At 45.1% G+C, this 21,719-nt stretch overlaps 1 protein-coding gene across 1 annotated transcript in view; it reads left to right on the top strand.

The window, feature by feature from the left end:
* Positions 1–21,719, top strand: part of WDR72 (WD repeat domain 72) — a 588,690-nt gene that overhangs the window by 161,467 nt on the left and 405,504 nt on the right. The window contains exons 8-10 of the mRNA XM_073653016.1: positions 1,305–1,450; positions 1,808–1,901; positions 3,671–3,812. Coding sequence (XP_073509117.1) covers positions 1,305–1,450; positions 1,808–1,901; positions 3,671–3,812 — 382 coding nt within the window. The remainder of the gene's footprint in view (positions 1–1,304; positions 1,451–1,807; positions 1,902–3,670; positions 3,813–21,719) is intronic.

A 21,719-nucleotide genomic window follows, 5' to 3' on the forward strand; every position in this document is an offset into this window, starting at 1 on the left:
GTTTGCCTGCCTGTCTGTTGACAGCCATCTGCACCATTCTGTTGCCACCAGGGCCAATGTCATCTGTATTGTAGTACTGCTGCCTTTGCTGGCCCTAAACTTCCAAGCATTTTATGGTCTGTACCGTTCTAACTCCCTACCATGCTACTCCTGCCACAGTCACTGCACAGCCACCCCAGCCACACACCTCCTGACAGCCAACTGAGTTTCATAGTGCAAGACTGTACAACCACTGCTGGGTCTTTACTGACCCTAAATTTTCAAGTATTTTATGGTCTGCCCCAACTTATCTCTCTACCGTGCACCTCCTTCCGCAGCCACTACACAGCCATGGCAGCCATACACCTTCTGGCTGCTCATTCTGTTTCATAGTGCTCGACTGTACTACTGAAGCCGAGAAATGTACTCTAATGTTAATTTACCCTCATGAAAAGCTCTGAAAATTGGGTTAGGTTTTTAAAAGGCTTAATGACGAGACAGAATATCTTCAAGTTCAAACTGTGACACTGTTTTGTCTCTAGAAATAAGGGGATAATTTTTGGATGGCCTGTTCAAAAGCCTTTGTAACTGCCTAATGATTTTGTGATTAGCAAACCAGTTGTGGACCACAAAAAATGGATAATTTTTTTCCATTTCTAGTTGAGAGACGATTACTTCTTCACATTAAAAATAGCACAATACATCTCTTTTGTCTCCTTATTAAAGGGATAATTTAAAATAGCTATCACTTCATCTAGCAAAGGGGAAAGCCCTTTATGCCCCTCCACAGGGATAATTGTTACACCCAATTGAGTGAACATTCAAAGGCATCTTCCATTTGCACTGCCTATCTATAAACAGCAGCAATGCATGCATCTGTTTCCCCAAAAGAGATCATTTTTAGACCGTTTCTATAATTTAGGGAGCCTAAAAAGTCTGATACTGCAGTGTGTTGTTAAATACACTGTTGGTCACCTTTGGTTACCATCCGTTTTCCCCTAACCAGATAGGTGGACGTCATTTAGACATTGAAAAGGCTGTGTTTGTATTAAAGAGCTCAAAACATGTTTAATTACCTACAAGGGGAATGCACAGTGATCTATTCAAATTTTTAGGAAATTAGAGTTGTTTTAATAATGTGATTCTTGTAAATGTGGCCCAAATCTAATTTTTTTAGGGAAATTAGTTGAAGTCTGTCAATTTGAATTTCAAACGGTCCGCTCATCTCTAGTATTAATGTATACTGTAAACTTAAAGGTTTCTGCTATATTTCATACAGTCCCTAACTTAATAACCCTCTGTATTACCATTCCCTTTTATTCCAGGTTTATGATTACTGTGATTTTTCACTCTTCTGCACTGATGATTGTAAAAGTGGTCAGGTTTTTGCTGGGGGTGAGTTCCTAGCTGCTAATCGACTTATCATCTGGACGCAGGATGGGCACAGCTATATCTACCAGCTGCTGAACAGGTGGGCTCACACAGAAATGAAGTATAAGTCCAGGTACAAAGTAAGCAGTTTGCAAGTGCATTGTACAAAATCCCTGCTTGTCACACTTGATCAAAACCCATAACAAAACCCCTTTGACATTAGAACATTTGGCTTCAGTTTGGCACTCTTCATTCTTTATGTGAAGCAGCAGGAGATGAAGAAATAAGATTACCGATGTAGAACTTGATTGGGCAGATGGTGCAATGATTTCCAAGAACACAAAAGTAATTAGTTACAATCTTTGCAACTTTTCTTTTGGTGCTAAGAATTTTAACCCTGTCAGTCACCTTTATGTTTGATGTCATCTTAAAGCCTTATGTTGCTTTCTTTCTGCAGTGGCCTCTCTAAAAGTGTATATCCGGTGGACGGAGGATTACTAAAAGAAACAATCACCCCTCACTTGCTGTGCTCCACAAGGGTGATAGAGGAGGTATTCTTTTTTATCTTCAAAAAGTCCCCTAAATATTTTACTTCCATTAGGCTAATCCTTGTATACTAGAGTTAAGATCCTAGGTATTATGCTGATTTTGTAGGATGTTTGTTTAATGGTGGATATAACAGAAGGCTGATTTTAATAACACAAACAAATAGCAGAAGACCTATAGTAACATGCAGCAGAACCACAGGATGTAAAGAAGAAAATTAGTGGGTTGTACACAAAGAAAACTGAATGGGCTGAAAACATGTGATCACTGTGACAAAGTAATTACATGCTTTCATTATGTAACTGTTCGGGGAGATCAGAAGTAGGAAGAAGATAGAGGGTTTGATATCTGAATTGGACAAACATTTTTAGTGATAAAATAGAGCATTTATATCTGTTGTGCTGTTTATGTGGTGCACCCTTTATAACTAAGCCAGACATAAATGCCCTCGTATAGCAACATCCTCCTTTATAATGGTCAAGTTTAATACTAGCCAACATATATTGATAATAGGAGGGAGGTTAATAAAGCTGTAAAAAACAATTGGTAGTTTGCAATATAGTAAGGGTGTTTCCACATGTGGTTTTGCTCACATCTGTGTTCATAGATCCATTCTGAGCCTCTTTCAGCAGGTCTATGACTTATGGCAGCAAAACTAGGAATATACACACTGTCAAAATGATAGAACTGCTATAGACCCCAATATAAGTTTCTACAGATTTGGCACAGCTCTAAGCCGTTGGTTATAAACTGAGACCAAACTTGGTATGGTCATTGAAAGAGGTGTTAGTTTGACCATTATAAACTGTATAAGGAGCAACATGGATGTGGCATCACTGATATACTATATTACTGTAGCACAGTGACACTAGGCACCAGTGAACCGGGTTCCTCTGAGTGTATGTGTGGTGTTGTTTGCTGGAGAAACATCGCACTCAGATCACCTGATCCCAGATTACTCAGGGACCCCAGATGAAGCTTGTAGACAAGGAAGACAGTCCATTTTACAACAATAAATTGAACTTTTCTGTTGGAGCTGGTATAACACATAAGGAATAGATAGCGGGCAGAAAACGTATTGTTGTCATTGTTGGTTTGAAGTTAACAAATTACATTTCCATAACATGGCCCACAATTCCTGATGTTTTTATCTTCCGCTCTTCCTAAGCTCCTTTTCTTTGCACAGCTAACTTCCTATGGTAGCACACGTTGCCGCTTCAGCCCTCTCCTCTCTAACTGTCCTAGGTCCATAAACAGCTCTGTAGTCTGGCCCTTGGCTGTACTCACGATAGATGAGTGGATTCCCTCTTGTCTATCTTTTCCCTCAAGCAGCAAAGTTGTTCTGGGCGTGTTCAGATGTCACTATGTGATTTTGGTTATTTTATAGGACTTGATATCCCTCTCTCTCTTCCTTGCTGAACACACTCTTATACAGGCGACCTTTCCTGTTCTACTGCAACTTACTATGGACGCTCCATAACTAACTCAACCCAGGTACTCACTTCCTCCTAGTTCCCACACAACACCTCCCGCCATCTGGGCTGGCCAGCAGTGTTAACCCTTTCTTTCCCACCTGCCGTAGCTCCATAGTCCAGAACAGGGGAATCGTATTAATTCATATAACTGTATTGCACAAACAACAGCACATCAAAGGTAAATTAATCCATATGAAACTACACAATATGAAGGGAGAATAAAATAATGTCTACAGAATGTACAGTTTTTGCACTGTAAAAGGATCATTGCTTGTTAACTTGCTGCTGTATCTGTACAGAGCTCTTCATGTACTATGGGTTTTGTGAATGAAAGAAAGGAGCCATTTTTTAAAATATTGTATTCTGGTGATTCGACTGGGCAGCTCCGCTTCTGGCATATCCCTGATGTTCCAGTAGCACAGTTTGATGGCTCTCCATTAGGTAAGTTTTATCTTTTGCTACTTCAAAATTAAAAAAATGTATTAAAAATCTTAAATGTAATACTTGTCATTTTTTATTGTAGCAACATTGCTTCCACCATGCCAGTCTATGATATGTTTTAAATGTGTCGGAGCAATGATACTACTGATTAAAGTACTGTTCCTAAATATTCACCCATAGATTATTTGGTAGTTTTTATTACCATTTTTTGTTGCACATACAGGATGTGTTTTATTTCTATATTGTTGTTAATAATATTGTTATTGAGCATGTAGCATTTCCTGCAAGAAATCTAAGAATAAATTAATGACTGATTATTACCATTTAAAGTAGCATAGGAAGACTTCTTTAACCCCAAATTGCACAGTGTGAACTCCAGGCAACATATCAGTTTTATGCTCAGCGTAAACTAAGCAACACTGTGATTTTTATTTGCTGCCATCTGGGGAAAATAAATGAAAATTGTAATTGCATAGCAACATTTACAGAAAACTGTAACTACATAGACCTTCTTACTGACTACAGTGTCAAACACTTTTAAAATTGATACTTGCAAAGTGTGCAATAAAGTGTTAAAAGGAACCTGACAGGTTATACATGCTGCCCAATCTGTGGGCAGCATGTAACAGCCACTGGCTCTATGATCACAGCCATGTATGCTTGTTTCTGAAATGCTGCGGCTTTCAGAGAAAAACATGCCTTTAATAGCTGCCGGGGACCGAGCTGCACGGGTGACTAGTCGTACAGTAGGGTCCCCGGTGGCTTCTCGCGCCCGCTGAGAGTGACTGGCAAGCCTCTGCCTATACGTGCACGTAGGTAGAAGCTTGCCAGTAACTGTTAGCGGGCAGAAAGAAGCCACCACGGACCCTCCTGTACGACTAGTCAATAATGTGGCTCGGTCCCTGGTGGATATTAAAAGTATGTTTTACATACAGTACAGACCAAAAGTTTGGACACACCTTCTCATTTAAAGATTTTTCTGTATTTTCATGACTTTGAAAATTGTACATTCACACTGAAGGCATCAAAACTATGAATTAACACATGTGGAATTATATACTTAACAAAAAAGTGTGAAACAATTGAAAATATGTCTTATTTTCTAGGTTCTTCAAAGTAGCCACCTTTTGCTTTGATGACTGCTTTGCACACTATTGGCATTCTCTTGATGAGCTTCAAGAGGTAGTCACCGAAAATGGTTTTCACTTCTCAGGTGTGCACTGTCAGGTTTAATAAGTGGGATTTCTTGCCTTATAAATGGGGTTGGGACCATCAGTTGTGTTGTGCAGAAGTCTGGTGGATGCACAGCTGATAGTCCTACTGAATAGACTGTTAGAATTTGTATTATGGCAAGAAAAAAGCAGCTAAGTAAAGAAAAACGAGTGGCCATCATTACTTTAAGAAATGAAGGTCAGTCAGTCCGAAAAATTGGGAAAACTTTGAAAGTGTCCCCAAGTGCAGTTGCAAAAGCCTTCAAGCGCTACAAAGAAACTGGCTCACATGAGGACCGCCCCAGGAAATGAAGACAAAGAGTCACCTCTGCTTCTGAGGATAAGTTTATCTGAGTCACCAGCCTCAAAAATCGTAGGTTAACAGCAGCTCAGATTAGAGACCAGGTCAATGTCACACAGAGTTCTAGCAGCAGACACATCTCTTCAACAACTGTTAAGAGGAGACTTTGTGCAGCAGGCCTTCATGGTAAAATAGCTGCTAGGAAACCACTGCTAAGGTCAGGCAACAAGCAGAAGAGACTTGTTTGGGCTAAAAAACACAAGGAATGGACATTAGACCAGTGGAAATCTGTTCTTTGGCCTGATGAGTCCAAATTTGAGATCGTTGGTTCCAACCACCGTGTCTTTGTGCGACGCAGAAAAGGTGAACGGATGGACTCTACATGCCTGGTTGCCACCGTGAAGCATGGAGGAGGAGGTGTGATGGTGTGGGGGTGCTTTGCTGGTGACACTGTTGGAGATTTATTCAAAATTGAAGGCATACTGAACCAGCATGGCTACCACAGCATATTGCAGCTGCATGCTATTCCATCAGGTTTGCGTTTAGTTGGACCATCATTTATTTTTCAACAGGACAATGACCTCAAACACACCTCCAGGCTGTGTAAGGGCTATTTGACCAAGAAGGAGAGTGATGGGGTGCTACGCCAGATGACCTGGCCTCCACAGTCACCAGACCTGAACCCAATTGAGATGGTTTGGGGTGAGCTGGACCGCAGAGTGAAGGCAAAAGGGCCAACAAGTGCTAAGCATCTCTGGGAACTCCTTCAAGATTGTTGGAAAACCATTTCCGGTGACTACCTCTTGAAGCTCATCAAGAGAATGCCAAGAGTGTGCAAAGCAGTCATCAAAGCAAAAGGTGGCTACTTTGAAGAACCTAGAATATAAGACATATTTTCAGTTGTTTCACACTTTTTTGTTAAGTATATAATTCCACATGTGTTAATTCATAGTTTTGATGCCTTCAGTGTGAATGTACAATTTTCATAGTCATGAAAATACAGAAAAATCTTAAAATGAGAAGGTGTGTCCAAACTTTTGGTCTGTACTGTATATATATATATATACACTGCTAAAAAATAAAGGGAACACTTAAACAACAGAATATAACTCCAAGTAAATCAAACTTCTGTGAAATCAAACTGTCCACTTAGGAAGCAACACTGATTGACAATCAATTTCACATGCTGTTGTGAAAATGGAATAGACAATAGATAGAAATTATTGGCAATTATCAAGACACCCTCAATAAAGGAGAGGTTCTGCAGGTGGGGATCACAGACCACATCTCATTACCAATGCTTTCTGGCTGATGTTTTGGTCACTTTTGAATGTTGGTTGTGCTTTCACACTCGTGGTAGCATGAGACGGACTCTACATCCTACAGAAGTTGCTCAGGTAGTATAGCTCATCTAGGATGGCACATCGATGAGAGCTGTGGCAAGAAGGTTTGCTGTGTCTGTCAGCGTAGTGTCCAGAGGCTGGAGGTGCTACCAGGAGACAGGCCAGTACACCTGGAGACGTGGAGGGGGCCATAGGAGGGCAACAACCCAGCAGCAGGACCGCTACCTCCGCCTTTGTGCAAGGAGGAACAGGAGGAGCACTGCCAGAGCCTTGCAAAATTACCTCCAGTGAAGCATCGGAGTCTCTACCCCCTGCCAGGCAGAGACGTCGTCCCACTCACCTACTCACTCCCCGCACTCCCCGCTCTGCCTTCACCAGCGCTCCTCTTCCTGCTGCCGGCGCGTGCAGGTCCCCGGTTACTGTGCTTAGGGCGCGCTCGCTCCCTCTTAAATGGGCCGCGCGCGCCATCCTAAGGAGTCCCCGGCCAATAGCCGAGGGTCCTCCCATATATAAGGCACCTCCTCCAAAATGGAGGTGCCCGAGCAAAAGTTGTTGCACAGTGTTTTTGACCTCTGCTTAAGCCCTCAGATCCCGCTGCTAGCCTGACTCCCAGTCTTACCCGCCAGCCTGTTACCTGCCGTGCCAGCCAGCCCGCTCACCAGGGAGCGCTTGCCTGTTGCCTGCCTGTTACCTGCCGTGCCTAACAGTCTGCTCACCTGGGAGCACTTGCCTGTTGCCAGCCTGTTACCTGCCGTGCCTGCCAGCTCGCTCACCTGGGAGCACTTGCCTGTGACCTGCCTGTTACCTGCTTGTCACTTGCCGTGACCACCTAGAGACTCCTGCCGTCACTTGCCGTGACCACCTGCCAGCCCACCTAGAGACTCCTGCCGTCACTTGCCGTGTCTACCTGATAGCCTACCTGGAGGCTTCTGCTCGCCAGTCTGCCTGCTGTGCCTACCTGCTATTCCGGTCAGTCCCTGCCATCTGTACCGTGGGAGTCACCTGCTCCCTTACAAGGTCGTCCCCAGAGTAGCACCTGGTCCCTCGGCTCGGTCCCTCCCTGGTCACGGAGTCGCTAGCCGCCATACGACCAGGGTCGGTCCGGGTTGATACTTAGTTACGCCCCTCTGGGTCCCTCCTTGCACCGTAGCACAGAGGTTTCAACCCCGGATCCGTAACAGTTTGCTCGGGCCATGGAACCCGGTGGCCCCCAGACCCCCGCAATCTCCGACCTGCACCAGGAGGTCTTACGTCAGTGGGCTCAACAGGAGTCGGTCCTGTCCTTCCTGCGGTCTGTTAACTCTCGCCTAGGCGCATTGTCCGATCCGTCTGTGTCCATCTCTGGTCAGGCATCACCTGCTTCCACGGCACCATAGAATCATAGAATCATAGAATGGTAGAGTTGGAAGGGACCTCCTGGGTCATCTGGTCCAACCCCGTGCTCAAAGCAGGATTCACTAGATCATCTCAGACAGATGTCTGTCCAGCCTCTGTTTGAAGACGTCCATTGAAGGGGAACTCACCACCTCTCGTGGCAGCCTGTTCCACTCATTAATCACCCTAACTGTCAAAAAGTTTTTTCTAATATCTAATCTGTGTCTCCTCCCATTTAGTTTCATCCCATTGCTTCTAGTCTTTCCTTGTGCAAATGAGAATAAAGATGATCCTTCTACAATGTGACAGCCCTTGACATATTTGTAGACAGCTATTAAGTCTCCTCTCAGTCTTCTTTTTTGCAAGCTAAACATTCCCAAATCCTGCAACCGTTCCTCATAGGACATGGTTTGCAGACCAGTCACCATTCTGGTCGCTCTTCTCTGAACTTGCTCCAGTTTGTCGATGTCTTTTTTAAAATGTGGTGCCCAAAACTGTACACAGTATTCCAGATGAGGTCTGACCAAAGAGGAGTAAAGACCGATAATGACTTCACGTGATCTAGACTGTATGCTTCTGTTAATACATCCCAGAATTGTATTTGCCTTTTTTGCTGCTGCATCACACTGTTGACTCATGTTCAGTCTATGATCTATTAGTATACCTAAGTCTTTTTCACATGTACTGTTGCTTAGCTCTATTCCTCCCATTCTGTATATGCTTTTTTCATTTTTATTGCCCAGATGTAGTACTTTGCATTTTTCCCTGTTAAAAACCATTCTGTTGGTTGCTGCCCACTGCTCCAGTTTAGTTAGGTCTTTTTGAATCCTCTCTCTCTCTTCTCTAGTATTAGCTATCCCTCCTAGCTTTGTGTCATCAGCAAATTTAATCAGTTTACCCTCAATTCCTTCATCTAAATCATTGATAAAGATGTTGAACAATACAGGTCCCAGGACGGAGCCCTGTGGTACCCCACTTGAGACATTCATCCAGCTGGATGTGAAGCCATTTACAACCACCCTTTGAGTCCGATCACTAAGCCAGTTATGAATCCACCTAACAGTTGCCTGGTCCATTGCATACTTGGTCATTTTTTCAATAAGGATGATGTGAGATACTTTGTCAAATGCTTTGCTGAAGTCAAGATATACTATATCTACAGCATTTCCCTGATCCACCCAGTCAGTGATTCTGTCATAGAAGGAAATTAAGTTAGTCTGACATGACTTGTTAGTTACAAACCCATGCTGACTCTGGTTAATCACTTCATTCTTATCCATGTACTTACATACATGTTGTTTAATAATTTGTTCAAAGATCTTTCCTGGTATAGAAGTCAGACTCACCGGCCTATAGTTCCCTGGGTCCACCTTCTTCCCCTTTTTGAAGATAGGAACAACATTTGCTCTTCTCCAGTCTTCTGGGACTTCTCCTGTTCTCCAAGAATTTTCAAAGATTATGGAGAGTGGTTCTAAAATTTCTTCTACAATCTCCTTCAGTACTCTGGGGTATAATTCATCTGGACCTGGAGACTTGAACTCATTTATGTTAGCTAAATATTCCCTCACAATCTTTCTGTTTACTGATAACTTGGATTCCTCTATTCCTTTAAAAGGACAGTGAAGATCAGTTGATGTTACATTTTCTTTCTGAGAGAAAAGAGATGCAAAATAGGAATTAAAAAGTTCGGCCTTCTCAACATCCTCTCTTACCATTTCTCCATTTTCATCCTGTAAAAATCCTATAGCATCTTTGACTTTTCTTTTACTTTTGACATACCCCCAAAATCCTTTTTTATTGCTTTTGACATCTCTTGCAAGCCTTAATTCATTGTCAGCTTTAGCTAACCTGATACGTGCCCTGCAGGATCTGCAGACTGCATTATAATCTTCTTTAGATATGCCTCCCTCTTTCCATTTAATAAACATTTCTTTCTTTCTTTTTAGCATGTGTTTAAGTTCTGTGTTCATCCATCCTGGTTTCCTTAAATGCTTCCCATTCTTCCTACTTTTCGGGATTGTTAACGATTGTGCTTTGAGAATCTCATTTTTAAAAATTTCCCATCCTTCCTGGACATTTTTGTCCTTAAGGACATCCAGCCATTGGATCCCTCCTATTCTCTTTCTGAGTCTCTTAAAATCTGCCTTTCTAAAATCTAACCTTGAAGTTTGAGTCTTCACATGTCTTCCTCCTCTAGTTATCCAAAATTCTATAATAGCATGATCGCTGCCTCCTAGGGTCCCAGCCACCTTTACCTCCTCAACCATTTCCTCCCTGTTTATAAGGATTAGATCCAAAGTAGCAGATCCCCTTGTTTTCTCCCCTACCTTTTGGAAGATAAAGTTGTCAGCAAGAGAGGATAAGAATTTGCTTGACCTGTTAGTTTTACTTGAGAGAGATTCCCAACAAATGTCTGGATAGTTGAAATCTCCCATGACCACTACGTCATATTTTTTGGAGAACTTGGTCATTTGATACATAAAGAGTTCATCCATATCTTCAGCTTGCCCAGGTGGCCTGTAGTAAATGCCTACAATGGTGTCCTTTCCGTTGTTCTCTCCTTGTATTCTTACCCAAACAGTTTCCACAGAACTCCCAGTCTCTGAAGCTTCAATCTCTGTGCAGATATACGCTTTTCTAACATACAATGCAACACCTCCTCCTCGTTTATCAAGTCTGTTTCTTGCAAATAAGTTGTATCCTTTTAGCCTTTTATTCCAATCATGTGTATCGTCCCACCAAGTTTCAGTGAATCCAATGACATCATATTCCTTTTCCTGCATTAGTAGTTCCAATTCTCCTTGTTTGTTGCCCATGTTTTGTGCATTTGTATAAAAACATTTTAGTTTGTGATTGGTTTCTCTTCCTCCCATATTTTTATTATTTAGATTTTTTTGTCTTTGTTCTTCTTTTCCACTTCCAGTAGCAGAGATCTCAATAGTATTTGTCAGCTGTATGGCTTTTTCTGGCCTTTTGCTTCCCTTCCCACATTGTTCTAGTTTAAAGCTCTTCTGATGAGTGTAGCAAGGCGACTTCCAAATACATGTTTTCCAGTCTTCGTAAGGTGCACCCCATCTCTAGCAAGTAGTCCATCGTATAGGTAATTCATTCCGTGATCCAGAAATCCAAATCCTTGTTGACGGCACCATCGACGTAGCCAGTTGTTCACCTGTAGAATCTTATTCCACCTCATTGTTCCATGGCCATCCACTGGGAGGATGGATGAGAAGACCACCTGCGCTCCCAATTCTTTCACTTTCTTGCCTAAGTCTTCAAAGTCACTGCAGATGGTTTCCAGGTCCTTTCTTGCGGTGTCATTTGTCCCCACATGTATTAGCAGGAATGGGTAGTGATCTGTAGGTCTGAAGAGTCTTGATATCCTGTCAGACACATCTTTAATTTTTGCTCCTGGAAGACAGCACATTTCTCTTGAGGTTATGTCTGGTCTGCAGATAGCGGCCTCTGTTCCTCTTAACAGGGAATCCCCCATGACCACCACTCTCCGTTTTTTCTTCACAACATTCTTCTTTCTCCATCCAGGAGGATTCTAAGGGCTTACAAGGTTATTCATTGCTGGCAAAGTCTTATCTTGCTGTATTTCTTCATGGTTCTCCTGTGTGAGAGCCTGGTACTGGTTCCTGAGCAGTATGGGTGCTCACTGCCTCTCGATCCTCCTGCTTCTGTGGGTCACATGCTTCCATTCCTCTGTTTCGTCAGGTGCAGTTCGAATTTCTTCTCTTTCTGAATCATGAAGAGATAATTCTGCTCTGTCTAAGAACTCTTCACCTTCCTTAATGATTTTCAAGGTAGTTAACCTCTCTTCTAGATTTCGCAACTTTTCCTCCAACAGGGACACAAGCTTGCATTTCTGGCATGTGAAGTCTGGCTTTTCCACTGGCAAGTCTGTGAACATGTAGCAGGATATGCAGCTCACCAAATGGCTCCTGGACTCTTCCATGTTCTTATTGTTAATGTTCTGAAAACAGTGAAAAAAGCTTAAAAAAAAAGCTTCAAAATGCGCGCGGCGGTAGGCGCGCGGTTTACCGATGTCCTCTTTTCAGCTCCAACAGCCAAAATCCAGTGTTCTTTGAGCTTGCGGAGACTCTTCACTTACCCCAAAATGCAGTGGGAATATGCAAATTATCTCCTCAGGACTCCTCCCCTGGTTTACCGATGTCCTCTTTTCAGCTCCAACAGCCAAAATCCAGTGTTCTTTGAGCTCGCGGAGACTCTTCACTTACCCCAAAATGCAGTGGGAATATGCAAATTATCTCCTCAGGACTCCTCCCCTAGCCCTATTATGGCGTCCAGCTATGGACCACCTCCACGTTTTGCTGGCAACCCCGCCTTAGCTCGAGGTTTCATAAACCAGTGCACCCTGCACTTTGAACTCTTGGCACATCAGTTCATCTCCGACCGGGCCAAGGTGGCATTCATCATGTCCCATCTCACTGGGGAAGCATTGGCATGGCTAAATCCCCTGTGGGAGAGAGGGGATCCCCTGGTGTCCGACCTATCGTCTTTCCTCGCTGCTTTCCGGAAAGTCTTCGACGAACCAGGACAAAAATCTTCTTCAGCCTCCTCTCTGCTACGTCTCTGCCAAGAGAGTCTCACCGTGGGCCAATATGCCATACGGTTCCGTAACCTCGCTTCTGAGCTTGCCTGCGATAACGAGGCTCTGGTGTCCGTCTTCTGCGAGGGTCTTTCTGGTCGGATTAAGGATGAATTAGCCGGTCGGGACATTCCTACCACCCTGGATGACCTGGTGTCACTAGCTACTCGGATTGACATCCGTTTCCAAGAACGTACCAAAGAGACTTCCCGGGAGAGAAAGTTTCCTCGCCTTGCTCCTACTTTCCAGAGACCTGCCTCTCAACCAGTCACTCCCCGGGTGCACTCGCCCGAACCTATGCTGATCGATCAGACCAAGATGGTCAAATCTCGCCAAGAGTCACGCCGAGCCGAGGGGAGCTGTTTCTATTGTGGCAGTAAGGAGCACTTTATCCGTTCCTGCCCGGAGAAACCGGGAAACTCCAGTGTCTAGGACCGCTCGAAGAGGTCATCCTAGGCAAAAGTAAGCCCTCTCCGTCCCTGATTTTGTCTGTCTCTATCTCTTGGGGAGAGAATCGTCACTTTGAAATTGCTCACCTGGATTCTGGAGCTCCTGGAAACCTCATTTCCCAGTCCCTGGTAGAGAGATACCTGATTCCCACCAAACCTCTGGCTGAACCATTGTCAGTTGCCTCCGTGGATGGAAGACTCCTTCCGGTGACCATCCTGCTCGTCACTGAACCCATAACCCTGCAGGGGGAATGCTGCGCTCTGAGAAGATCTCCTTCCATGTGCTGTCCGGACTCTCTTACTCCCTATTGCTAGGTCTACCCTGGCTCCAGACACATGAACCCGTGCTGAACTGGCAATCCGGTGAAGTACTCTGGTGGGGGCAGGACTGCCATAGGACCTGCCTGGTTCCGGTTCGCCTGGCTCGTCCTCCACCTACCCCGGCTAATTTACCCGGTCTACCGGTACTTTACTGGCTCTATGCAGATGTCTTCGGTAAAAAGGAAGCAGAGACACTGCCACCTCATAGGCCATATGATTGCCCAATCGACCCGTGGGCGTATTTACCCGTTGTCGTCGGCCGAAACCCGGGCCATGTCGGAGTACATAGAGGAGAATTTGGTCAGGGGATTCATCTGGAAATCTACCTCCCCGGCTGGAGCCGGATTCTTCTTCATTAAGAAGAAAGATGGTTCATTACACCCCTGTATTGACTATAGAGGACTCAACCAAATCACGGTAAAGAACAAATACCCCCTGCCGATCATCTCTGAGTTGTTTGACCGTCTTAAGGGAGCTAGGATCTTTACCAAGCTAGATCTACGTGGGGCGTATAACCTGGTCGGAATCCGTCAAGGAGACGAGTGGAAGACGGCATTCAATACCCGGGACGGTCACTATGAATACCGTGCGATGCCCTTCGGTCTCTGCAATGCTCCTGCCGTCTTCAAAGAATTGGTCAACGACATCTTCCGTGATCTTCTTTACTCTTGCGTGGTGGTGTACCTGGATGTATCTTGGTCTTCTCTCCGGATCTTCCCACACACCGGATGGATGTTTGTCAGGTCCTGCTTAGGCTCAGGCAGAATCACCTCTATGCAAAGTTCGAGAAGTGCCTCTTCGAGCAGACCTCTCTTCCTTTCCTGGGCTATGTTATCTCCCAGACAGGCCTACGAATGGATCCTGAGAAGCTCTCTGCTGTCCTTAAGTGGCCCCGTCCGGAGGGGTTGAAGGTGATTCAGAAATTCCTGGGCTTTGCCAACTACTATCGTCTCTTCATCCCGCACTTCTCTTCCCGGACTGCTCCCATATCTGCGCTCACACGTAAGGGAGCAAATCCCAAGGACTGGTCGCCCGAAGCTGAGGAGGCCTTCCTTTCCTTAAAGCAAGCCTTCTTCTCTGCCCCTGTGCTGCACCGTCCGGATAGCAACAAACAGTTCTACCTGGAGGTTGATGCTGCCTCCTCCGGAGCCGGAGCGGTGCTCACCCAAAAGTCTTCATCCGGGAGAATGGTAACCTGCGGCTTCTTCTCCAAACTCTTCTCCTCGTCTGAGCACAACTACTCCATAGGAGACCGAGAGCTCTTAGCCGTTAAATTGGCACTGGAAGAGTGGCGTTACCTGCTTGAAGGGGCTCTATACCCGGTGATCATCTATATGGATCACAAAAACCTGGCATATCTCCAGAATGCCCAAAGACTCAATCCGCGTCAGGCCCGGTGTTCTTTGTTCTTTGCCCGCTTCGACTTCGTCCTACATTTCTGCCCGGCGGTCAAGAATGTCAAAGACGACGCCTTGTCCCGATCCTTCCTGTCCTCTGATCAAGAGGAGGAGCCTATGCACATCATCGACCCCTCCAAAGTGATGAATGTGGCCCCTTTGGATCTGACTCGTCTTCCACCTGGTAAGACGTTTGTAGCGGTACCAGATCGTGAGAAGGTTGTTCACTGGGGTCATTCATCTAAACTAGTCGGCCATGCTAGTCAAAAGAAGACCTTCCTACTCATTACCCGGCATTACTGGTGGCCTACCCTGCACAAGGATGTGGTACACTTCATCTCGGCCTGTTCGTCCTGTGCCCGCAGCACAGTTCCCAGACATCTTCCAGCCGGTCGCCTCCTGCCTCTTCCCATACCTGCTGCCCCGTGGCAGCACATTGCCATGGACATTATTACTGATCTCCCTGTTTCTGCCGGTTGTACAGTCATTTGGGTGGTCGCCGACCACTTCTCTAAGATGGCCCACTTCATTCCTCTGCCTGGTCTCCTGTCTGCATCGGAGCTGGCCAAGGATTTTTTTCCGTCATATTTTCCGTCTCCATGGCATACCCCTCCACATTGTATCGGATTGAGGGGTTCAGTTCACCTCACGTTTCTGGAGAACTACCTGTAAGCTACTGGATGTCACCCTGGATTTCTCCTCCGCCTACCATCCACAGTTCAATTGCCAAGTGGAGCGTATCAACCAAATCCTTACCAGCTACCTCCGGCACTTTGTTAACGCTCACCATACCGATTGGGTGGAGCTCCTACCATGGGCCGAATTCTCCTACAACAACCATGAGAGCAAATCTACTTCTAAATCCCCGTTCTTCGTGGTCCACGGTCAACATCCCCGGATTCCGTTTCCCATCTCTGCCTCGGTGGACAATCCTGCTGCGGAGGCTCTTGTCAGCGAATTCTCCACCATTTGGGAAAATACTAGGTCCGCACTTCTTCAGTCCTCCGAGCGGATGAAGAAACATGCTGACAAGAGACGTCTGGATCCGCCTCAATTCCGCCTGGGAGATAAAGTCTGGCTCTCTTCCAAACATGTCCGACTCAAAATACCCTCCTATAAGTTGGGTCCTCGGTTTATCAGTCCATTTGAAGTTCTCAAGCAAATCAACCCAGTGGCCTACAAGTTAAAACTCCCAGCCACCTTGCGGATTCCCAACTCCTTCCATGTATCTCTCCTCAAACCAGTTGTGTTTAACTCTTTTTCCAATCTAGGTACTCCCCCTGCTCCAGTTTCCGCTGAGGACGTTTTTGAGGTAGAGAACATTCTGGCCACTAAGAGGGTAAGAGGAAAGACCCTTTTTCTAGTGGATTGGAAGGGGTTTGGCCCAGAGGAGAGAACTTGGTAACTCAGGAAGAACATTCATGCCCCGCTTCTCCTTGAAAAATTCCTTTCTGGCCTAAAAAAGAGGGGGCGTAAAGGGGGGGGGTACTGTAGCATCGGCATCTCTGCCCCCTGCCAGGCTGAGACGCCGTCCCACTCACCTCCTCGCTCCCCGCTCTGCATTCACCTGCGCTCCTCTTCCTGCTGCCGGTGCGCGCAGTGCCCCGGGCACTGTGCTTAGGGCGGGCAGGCGCGCGCTCCCTCCCTCTTAAAGGGGCCGCGCGCCGTCCTAAGGAGTCCCCGGCCAATAGCCGAGGGTCCTCCCATATATAAGACACCTCCTCCAAATGGAGGTGCCCGAACAAAAGTTGTTGCACAGTGTTTCTGACCTCTGCTTCAGCCCTCAGGTCCCGCTGCTAGCCTGACTCCCAGTCTTGCCCGCCAGCCTGTTACCTGCCATGCCAGCCAGCCCGCTCACCAGGGAGCACTTGCCTGTTGCCTGCCTGTTACCTGCCGTGCCTGCCAGTCCTCTCACCTGGGAGCACTTGCCTGTTGCCAGCCTGTTACCTGCCGTGCCTGACAGTCCGCTCACCTAGGAGCACTTGCCTGTTGCTTGCCTGTTACCTGCCATGCCTGCCAGCTCGCTCACCTGGGAGCACTTGCCTGTGACCTGCCTGTTACCTGCTTGTCACTTGCGGTGACCACCTAGAGACTCCTGCCGTCACTTGCCGTGACCACCTGCCAGCCCACCTAGAGACTTCTGCCGTCACTTGCCGTGACCACCTGCCAGCCCACCTAGATACTCCTGCCGTCACTTGCCGTGACCACCTGCCAGCCCACCTAGAGACTCCTGCCGTCACTTGCCGTGACCACCTAGAGACTCCTGCCGTCACTTGCCGTGACCACCTGCCAGCCCACCTAGAGACTCCAGCCGTCACTTGCCGTGTCTACCTGATAGCCTACCTGGAGGCTTCTGCTCTCCAGCCTGCCTGCTATTCCGGTCAGTCCCTGCCATCTGTACCGTGGGAGTCACCTACTCCCTTACAAGGTCGTCCCCAGAGTAGCACCTGGTCCCTCGGCTCGGTCCCTCCCTGGTCACGGAGTCGTTAGCCGCCGTACGACCAGGGTCGGTCCGGGTTGATACTTAGTTACGCCCCTCTGGGTCCCTCCTTGCACCGTAGCACAGAGGTTCCACCCCCCGGATCCGTAACATCCAGCTGGCCACAAATGTGCATGTGTCTGCACAAACGGTTAGAAACCGACTCCATGAGGGTGGTATGAGGGCCCGATGTCCACAGATGGGGGTTGTGCTCACAGCCCAACACCATGCAGGACACTTGGCATTTGCCACAGAACACCAGCATTGGCAAAGTTGCCACTGGCGCCCTGTGCTCTTCACAGATGAAAGCAGGTTTACACTGAGTACATGTGACAGACATGACAGAGTCTGGAGACGCCGTGGAGAGCAATCTGCTGCCTGCAATATCCTTCAGCATGACCGGTTTGGCAGTGGGTCAGTAATGGTGTGGGGTGGCATTTCTTTGGAGGGCCGCACAGACCTCCATGTGCTTGCCAGGGGTAGCCTGACTGCCATTAGGTACCCAGATTAGATCCTCAGACCCCTTGTGAGACCATATACTGGTGCGGTTGCTCCTAATGCAGGACAATGCCAGACCTCATGTGGCTGGAGTGTGTCAGGAGTTCCTGCAAGATGAAAGCATTGAAGCTATGGACTGGCCCGCCCGTTCCCCAGACCTGAATCCGATTGAGCACATCTGGGACATCATGTCTCGCTCCATCCACCAACTTTGCAACACAGACTGTCCAAGAGTTGGCGGATGCTTTAGTCCAGGTCTGGGGGGGGAGATCCCACAGGAGACCATCCGCAACCTCATCAGGAGCATGCCCAGGCATTGTAGGGAGGTCATACAAGCACGTGGAGGCCACACACAATACTGAGCCTCATTTTGACTTGTTTTAATGACATTACATCAAAGTTGGATCAGCCTGTAGTGTGTTTTTCCACTTTAATTTTGGGGGTGACTCCAAATCCAGGCCTCCATTGGTTAATAAATTTGATTTCCATTGATGATTTTTGTGTGATTTTGTTGTCAGCACATTCAACTTTGTACAGAACAAAGTATTCAATGAGAATATTTCATTCATTCACTCTAGGATGTGTTATTTTAGTGTTCCCTTTATTTTTTGAGCAGTGTATATATATATATATATATATATATATATATATATATATATATATATATATACATATATATATATATATATATATATATATATATGTATATATACTAGCTGTACTACCCGGCTTCGCCCGGGTTAATAACTGCTGTTAGCAAAGTAGAATGTGTTAACAAAAATGTATTCTCCACACAAAAAACACAAAACAAATAGATAGAAATGTAATTATTAACAGGCAAAAACTAAGCTAATAGAAGCATTACACAACATATATTTCAACACCAGAGATATTCCACACAGATTTAACTAAATTGGCCAAGTAATGTGAAGTAATCTTTTACTCCTTATTCGAGAGCCTTTTGATAAACGACATTCTTAGTTCTTCCTTCAGGTGCAAACTCAAACAGATTTTTGGCTGTTCCAACTCTTGAACAGGCCACATAAAGTTGACCATGAGAAAAGCATGGAGATTGTAAATCGATTCCAACTACTTTCAAGGACTGTCCCTAAGCCTTGTTGATGGACATAGCAAATGCCAATCGAACAGGAAACTGGAGGCGTTTAAAATCAAAAGGCAAATCAGATGGAATGAGAGGAATTGTTGCAATGAAAACATCTTCTCCTGTGGCACATCCTGTCAAAATGGTTGCCTCAATTACATGTGGAAACAGGTTCTTAATCAAGAGTCTTGTTCCATTACACAGCTTTGGTGCATCCAAATTTCTCAATAGCAGAATAGGTGCTCCAGGTTTTAGAAAGAGGTTATGAGGAGGAAGTCCTTGTGGCTCCAAGGAATTGAGGAACTCAGTTGGATAAAATAATGCTTGAGCAGGGTCTATTACTGTATCCACTGACTTGCAGGTTGTGCACACACCTGGAAGGAGATGTAGAATTTGAAGATTGATCTTGTTGACACTGTCATTTTTGGGAGCTAGAATAGCCCTTTCACACAGCCAGCCAGAATTTTTGAAGTGGAGTTGAATGTTTGGAAAAACCTTTGCTTTCAACTCCTCAATGGAAGTCACAATGCAACAAAAGTTGCTTGGGAAGGTGATCTGTCCAGTGGTTAAGTTTACTGGTGCCTTGCCATCTCCAATGGTCAACAGCTGGCTCGAAAACAGTCCAGCAGAAACATCGCCTGTCATGTAGACTCTCATGTTTGTGTTCAGTGACGCAAGCAGCTCTTGTTTTCATTTCTGCAAGCCTCGCTTCCCTCTCCTCAGAAAGTTCATTGGCCCTTGAGGAAGCAGCTCTTGTTCTCTTGTCTGCAAGCCTCGCTTCCCTCTGCTCAGAAAGTTCATTGGCTCTTGAGGAAGCAGCTGCTGTTCTCATGTGTGTCAGCCTTGTTTCTCGGTCTTCACATTTTTCATTGGCCCGTAATACAGCTTTTCTTTTTGCATCAGCTGACATTTGTGCCATGATAATCCTTTTCTTATGAGGCATTATTGTGATAAAAATAGTCTGTAACTGACAGTTTCTATATCCTCTCACATAAAAGTAATGTGACTGACATCAGCCTTTCCACCAACACACCCTAACTGACATCTTATTACCTTACACAAGCTTTGTTATACTGAGAATGTCCTTTGTTGCCTATATTAACCAATCACAGCTCAGATTAATTAACTGTAGCAAAATAGAAGCTGAGCTGTGATTGGTTGCTATTGGCAGCCTGATAAATCTTTGTGAGATGAGTTTTGTGTGCTGAGGGTGGTATATGTGTTCAAGCACGTGGTAGTGTGTGGCGCATTTTGTGTGTGTGTTCATATCCCCGTGTGTGGTGAGTTTGAGTATTCCATGTCGGGGCCCCACCTTAGTAACTGTACGGTATATACTCTTTGGCGCCATCGCTCTCATTCTTTAATTCTCCCTTGTTCACATGTGGTAGCTGTCAATTTGCCTCCAACACTTTTCCTTTCACTTTTTCCCCATTATGTAGATAGGGGCAAAATTGTTTGGTGAATTGGAATGCGCTGGGTTAAAATTTCACCTCACAACATAGCCTGAGACGCTCGCGGGGTCCAGACGCGTGACTGTGCAAAATTTTGTGGCTGTAGCTGCGTCGGTGCGGATGCCAATCCCGGACATACACACATACATACATACACACACACACACATTCAGCTTTATATATATATATATATATATGTATATATATATATATATATATATATCCAAAAAAGGTTAATGTTTTGCATAGTTGTTTTACTAGTCCAATTTAACAATCACACACACCTTTTTCTATGTGTTTACCTGGCTAGCAATGTAGCTTTTAAAGGGTTATGTCATTTTTGACAACAGTGGAGTGAAAACTTAGACTAAAATGAATAGATTAATGTTTTGCATAACTGTTTTACTAGTTCAGTTTAACAACTACACTTAGTTACAACAACAATGCTGCTGGTTTTTGCTTCATGTTTTTTTCTGCGAATGTCGCAGAAATAATAGTGTGGGCTTATGCCATATTTGAAAACTGTGAACCTACCTCCTGGCATTTGTTGTTAATTCATCACTTTTGGGCAATGGAAATGAATCTGCTTAACCAAAAATGTGAAAATTAAATTATTACACTAAATCGAGACATTTATCTGTGCAGGTCTGTTTTGGCACACCTCTTGAAGTTGTCAAATTGGAAATACATACCACACCAATAACACTCTTACTTGTAACCTTTCTGCCAATCACATGTACACTACCTAGCATTTCTGGTAGTTTTTTTTATTCTGTGTTTTTCCAGGGTTTACTAAATGTAGTAAAAATTTTTGGTAAATGTTATATTCATGTCCAAAATTCATAGTAAACAAAAAAGTCTTACTGGAAATGGACATATTAGTATGAGAGAAAAAATCCTCCATACCTTCTCCCTTCCCCTTTTGTACATCCATGTCCTTTATGTGTATTCACGGTTTTATGATTTTTTAATAAACCTACAAATATTAATCCCTGGTGGAATATCCTCCATGTGATTGCACCACAATTGGAAGATTCAACAATTTTTTGGTTACTCTTTCTTCCACGGGAGCGCCTCCAGAATCTATTTGTCTCAAAAAAAATATGGGCACTGCTGGCACTAGATGTCTCGTGAGTAGTGGTAAAAAACGTAGGTCACACTTGCCCTCCTTTGTCTCTGGCAAGTATTTTAAGGGCGGGGAATCAGAGTGTGTAATGGTATGTATGTCACATAAATTATCTGTCACAGCAAGATGATGTTACCTCTGACATCGACACCATAGCTTGAGTTCTGATCAGTGTACCTCTTCCGCTACTATAACCCTTAATGTTGTCAATAGAGGAATGTTTATTCCTTCACTGACAACTGC

The sequence above is a fragment of the Phyllobates terribilis genome, unplaced genomic scaffold (genome assembly GCF_046119375.1).
Source record: "Phyllobates terribilis strain yellow unplaced genomic scaffold, ASM4611937v1 Scaffold_11__3_contigs__length_659146591, whole genome shotgun sequence".
NCBI classification, from domain to species: Eukaryota; Metazoa; Chordata; class Amphibia; order Anura; family Dendrobatidae; genus Phyllobates; species Phyllobates terribilis.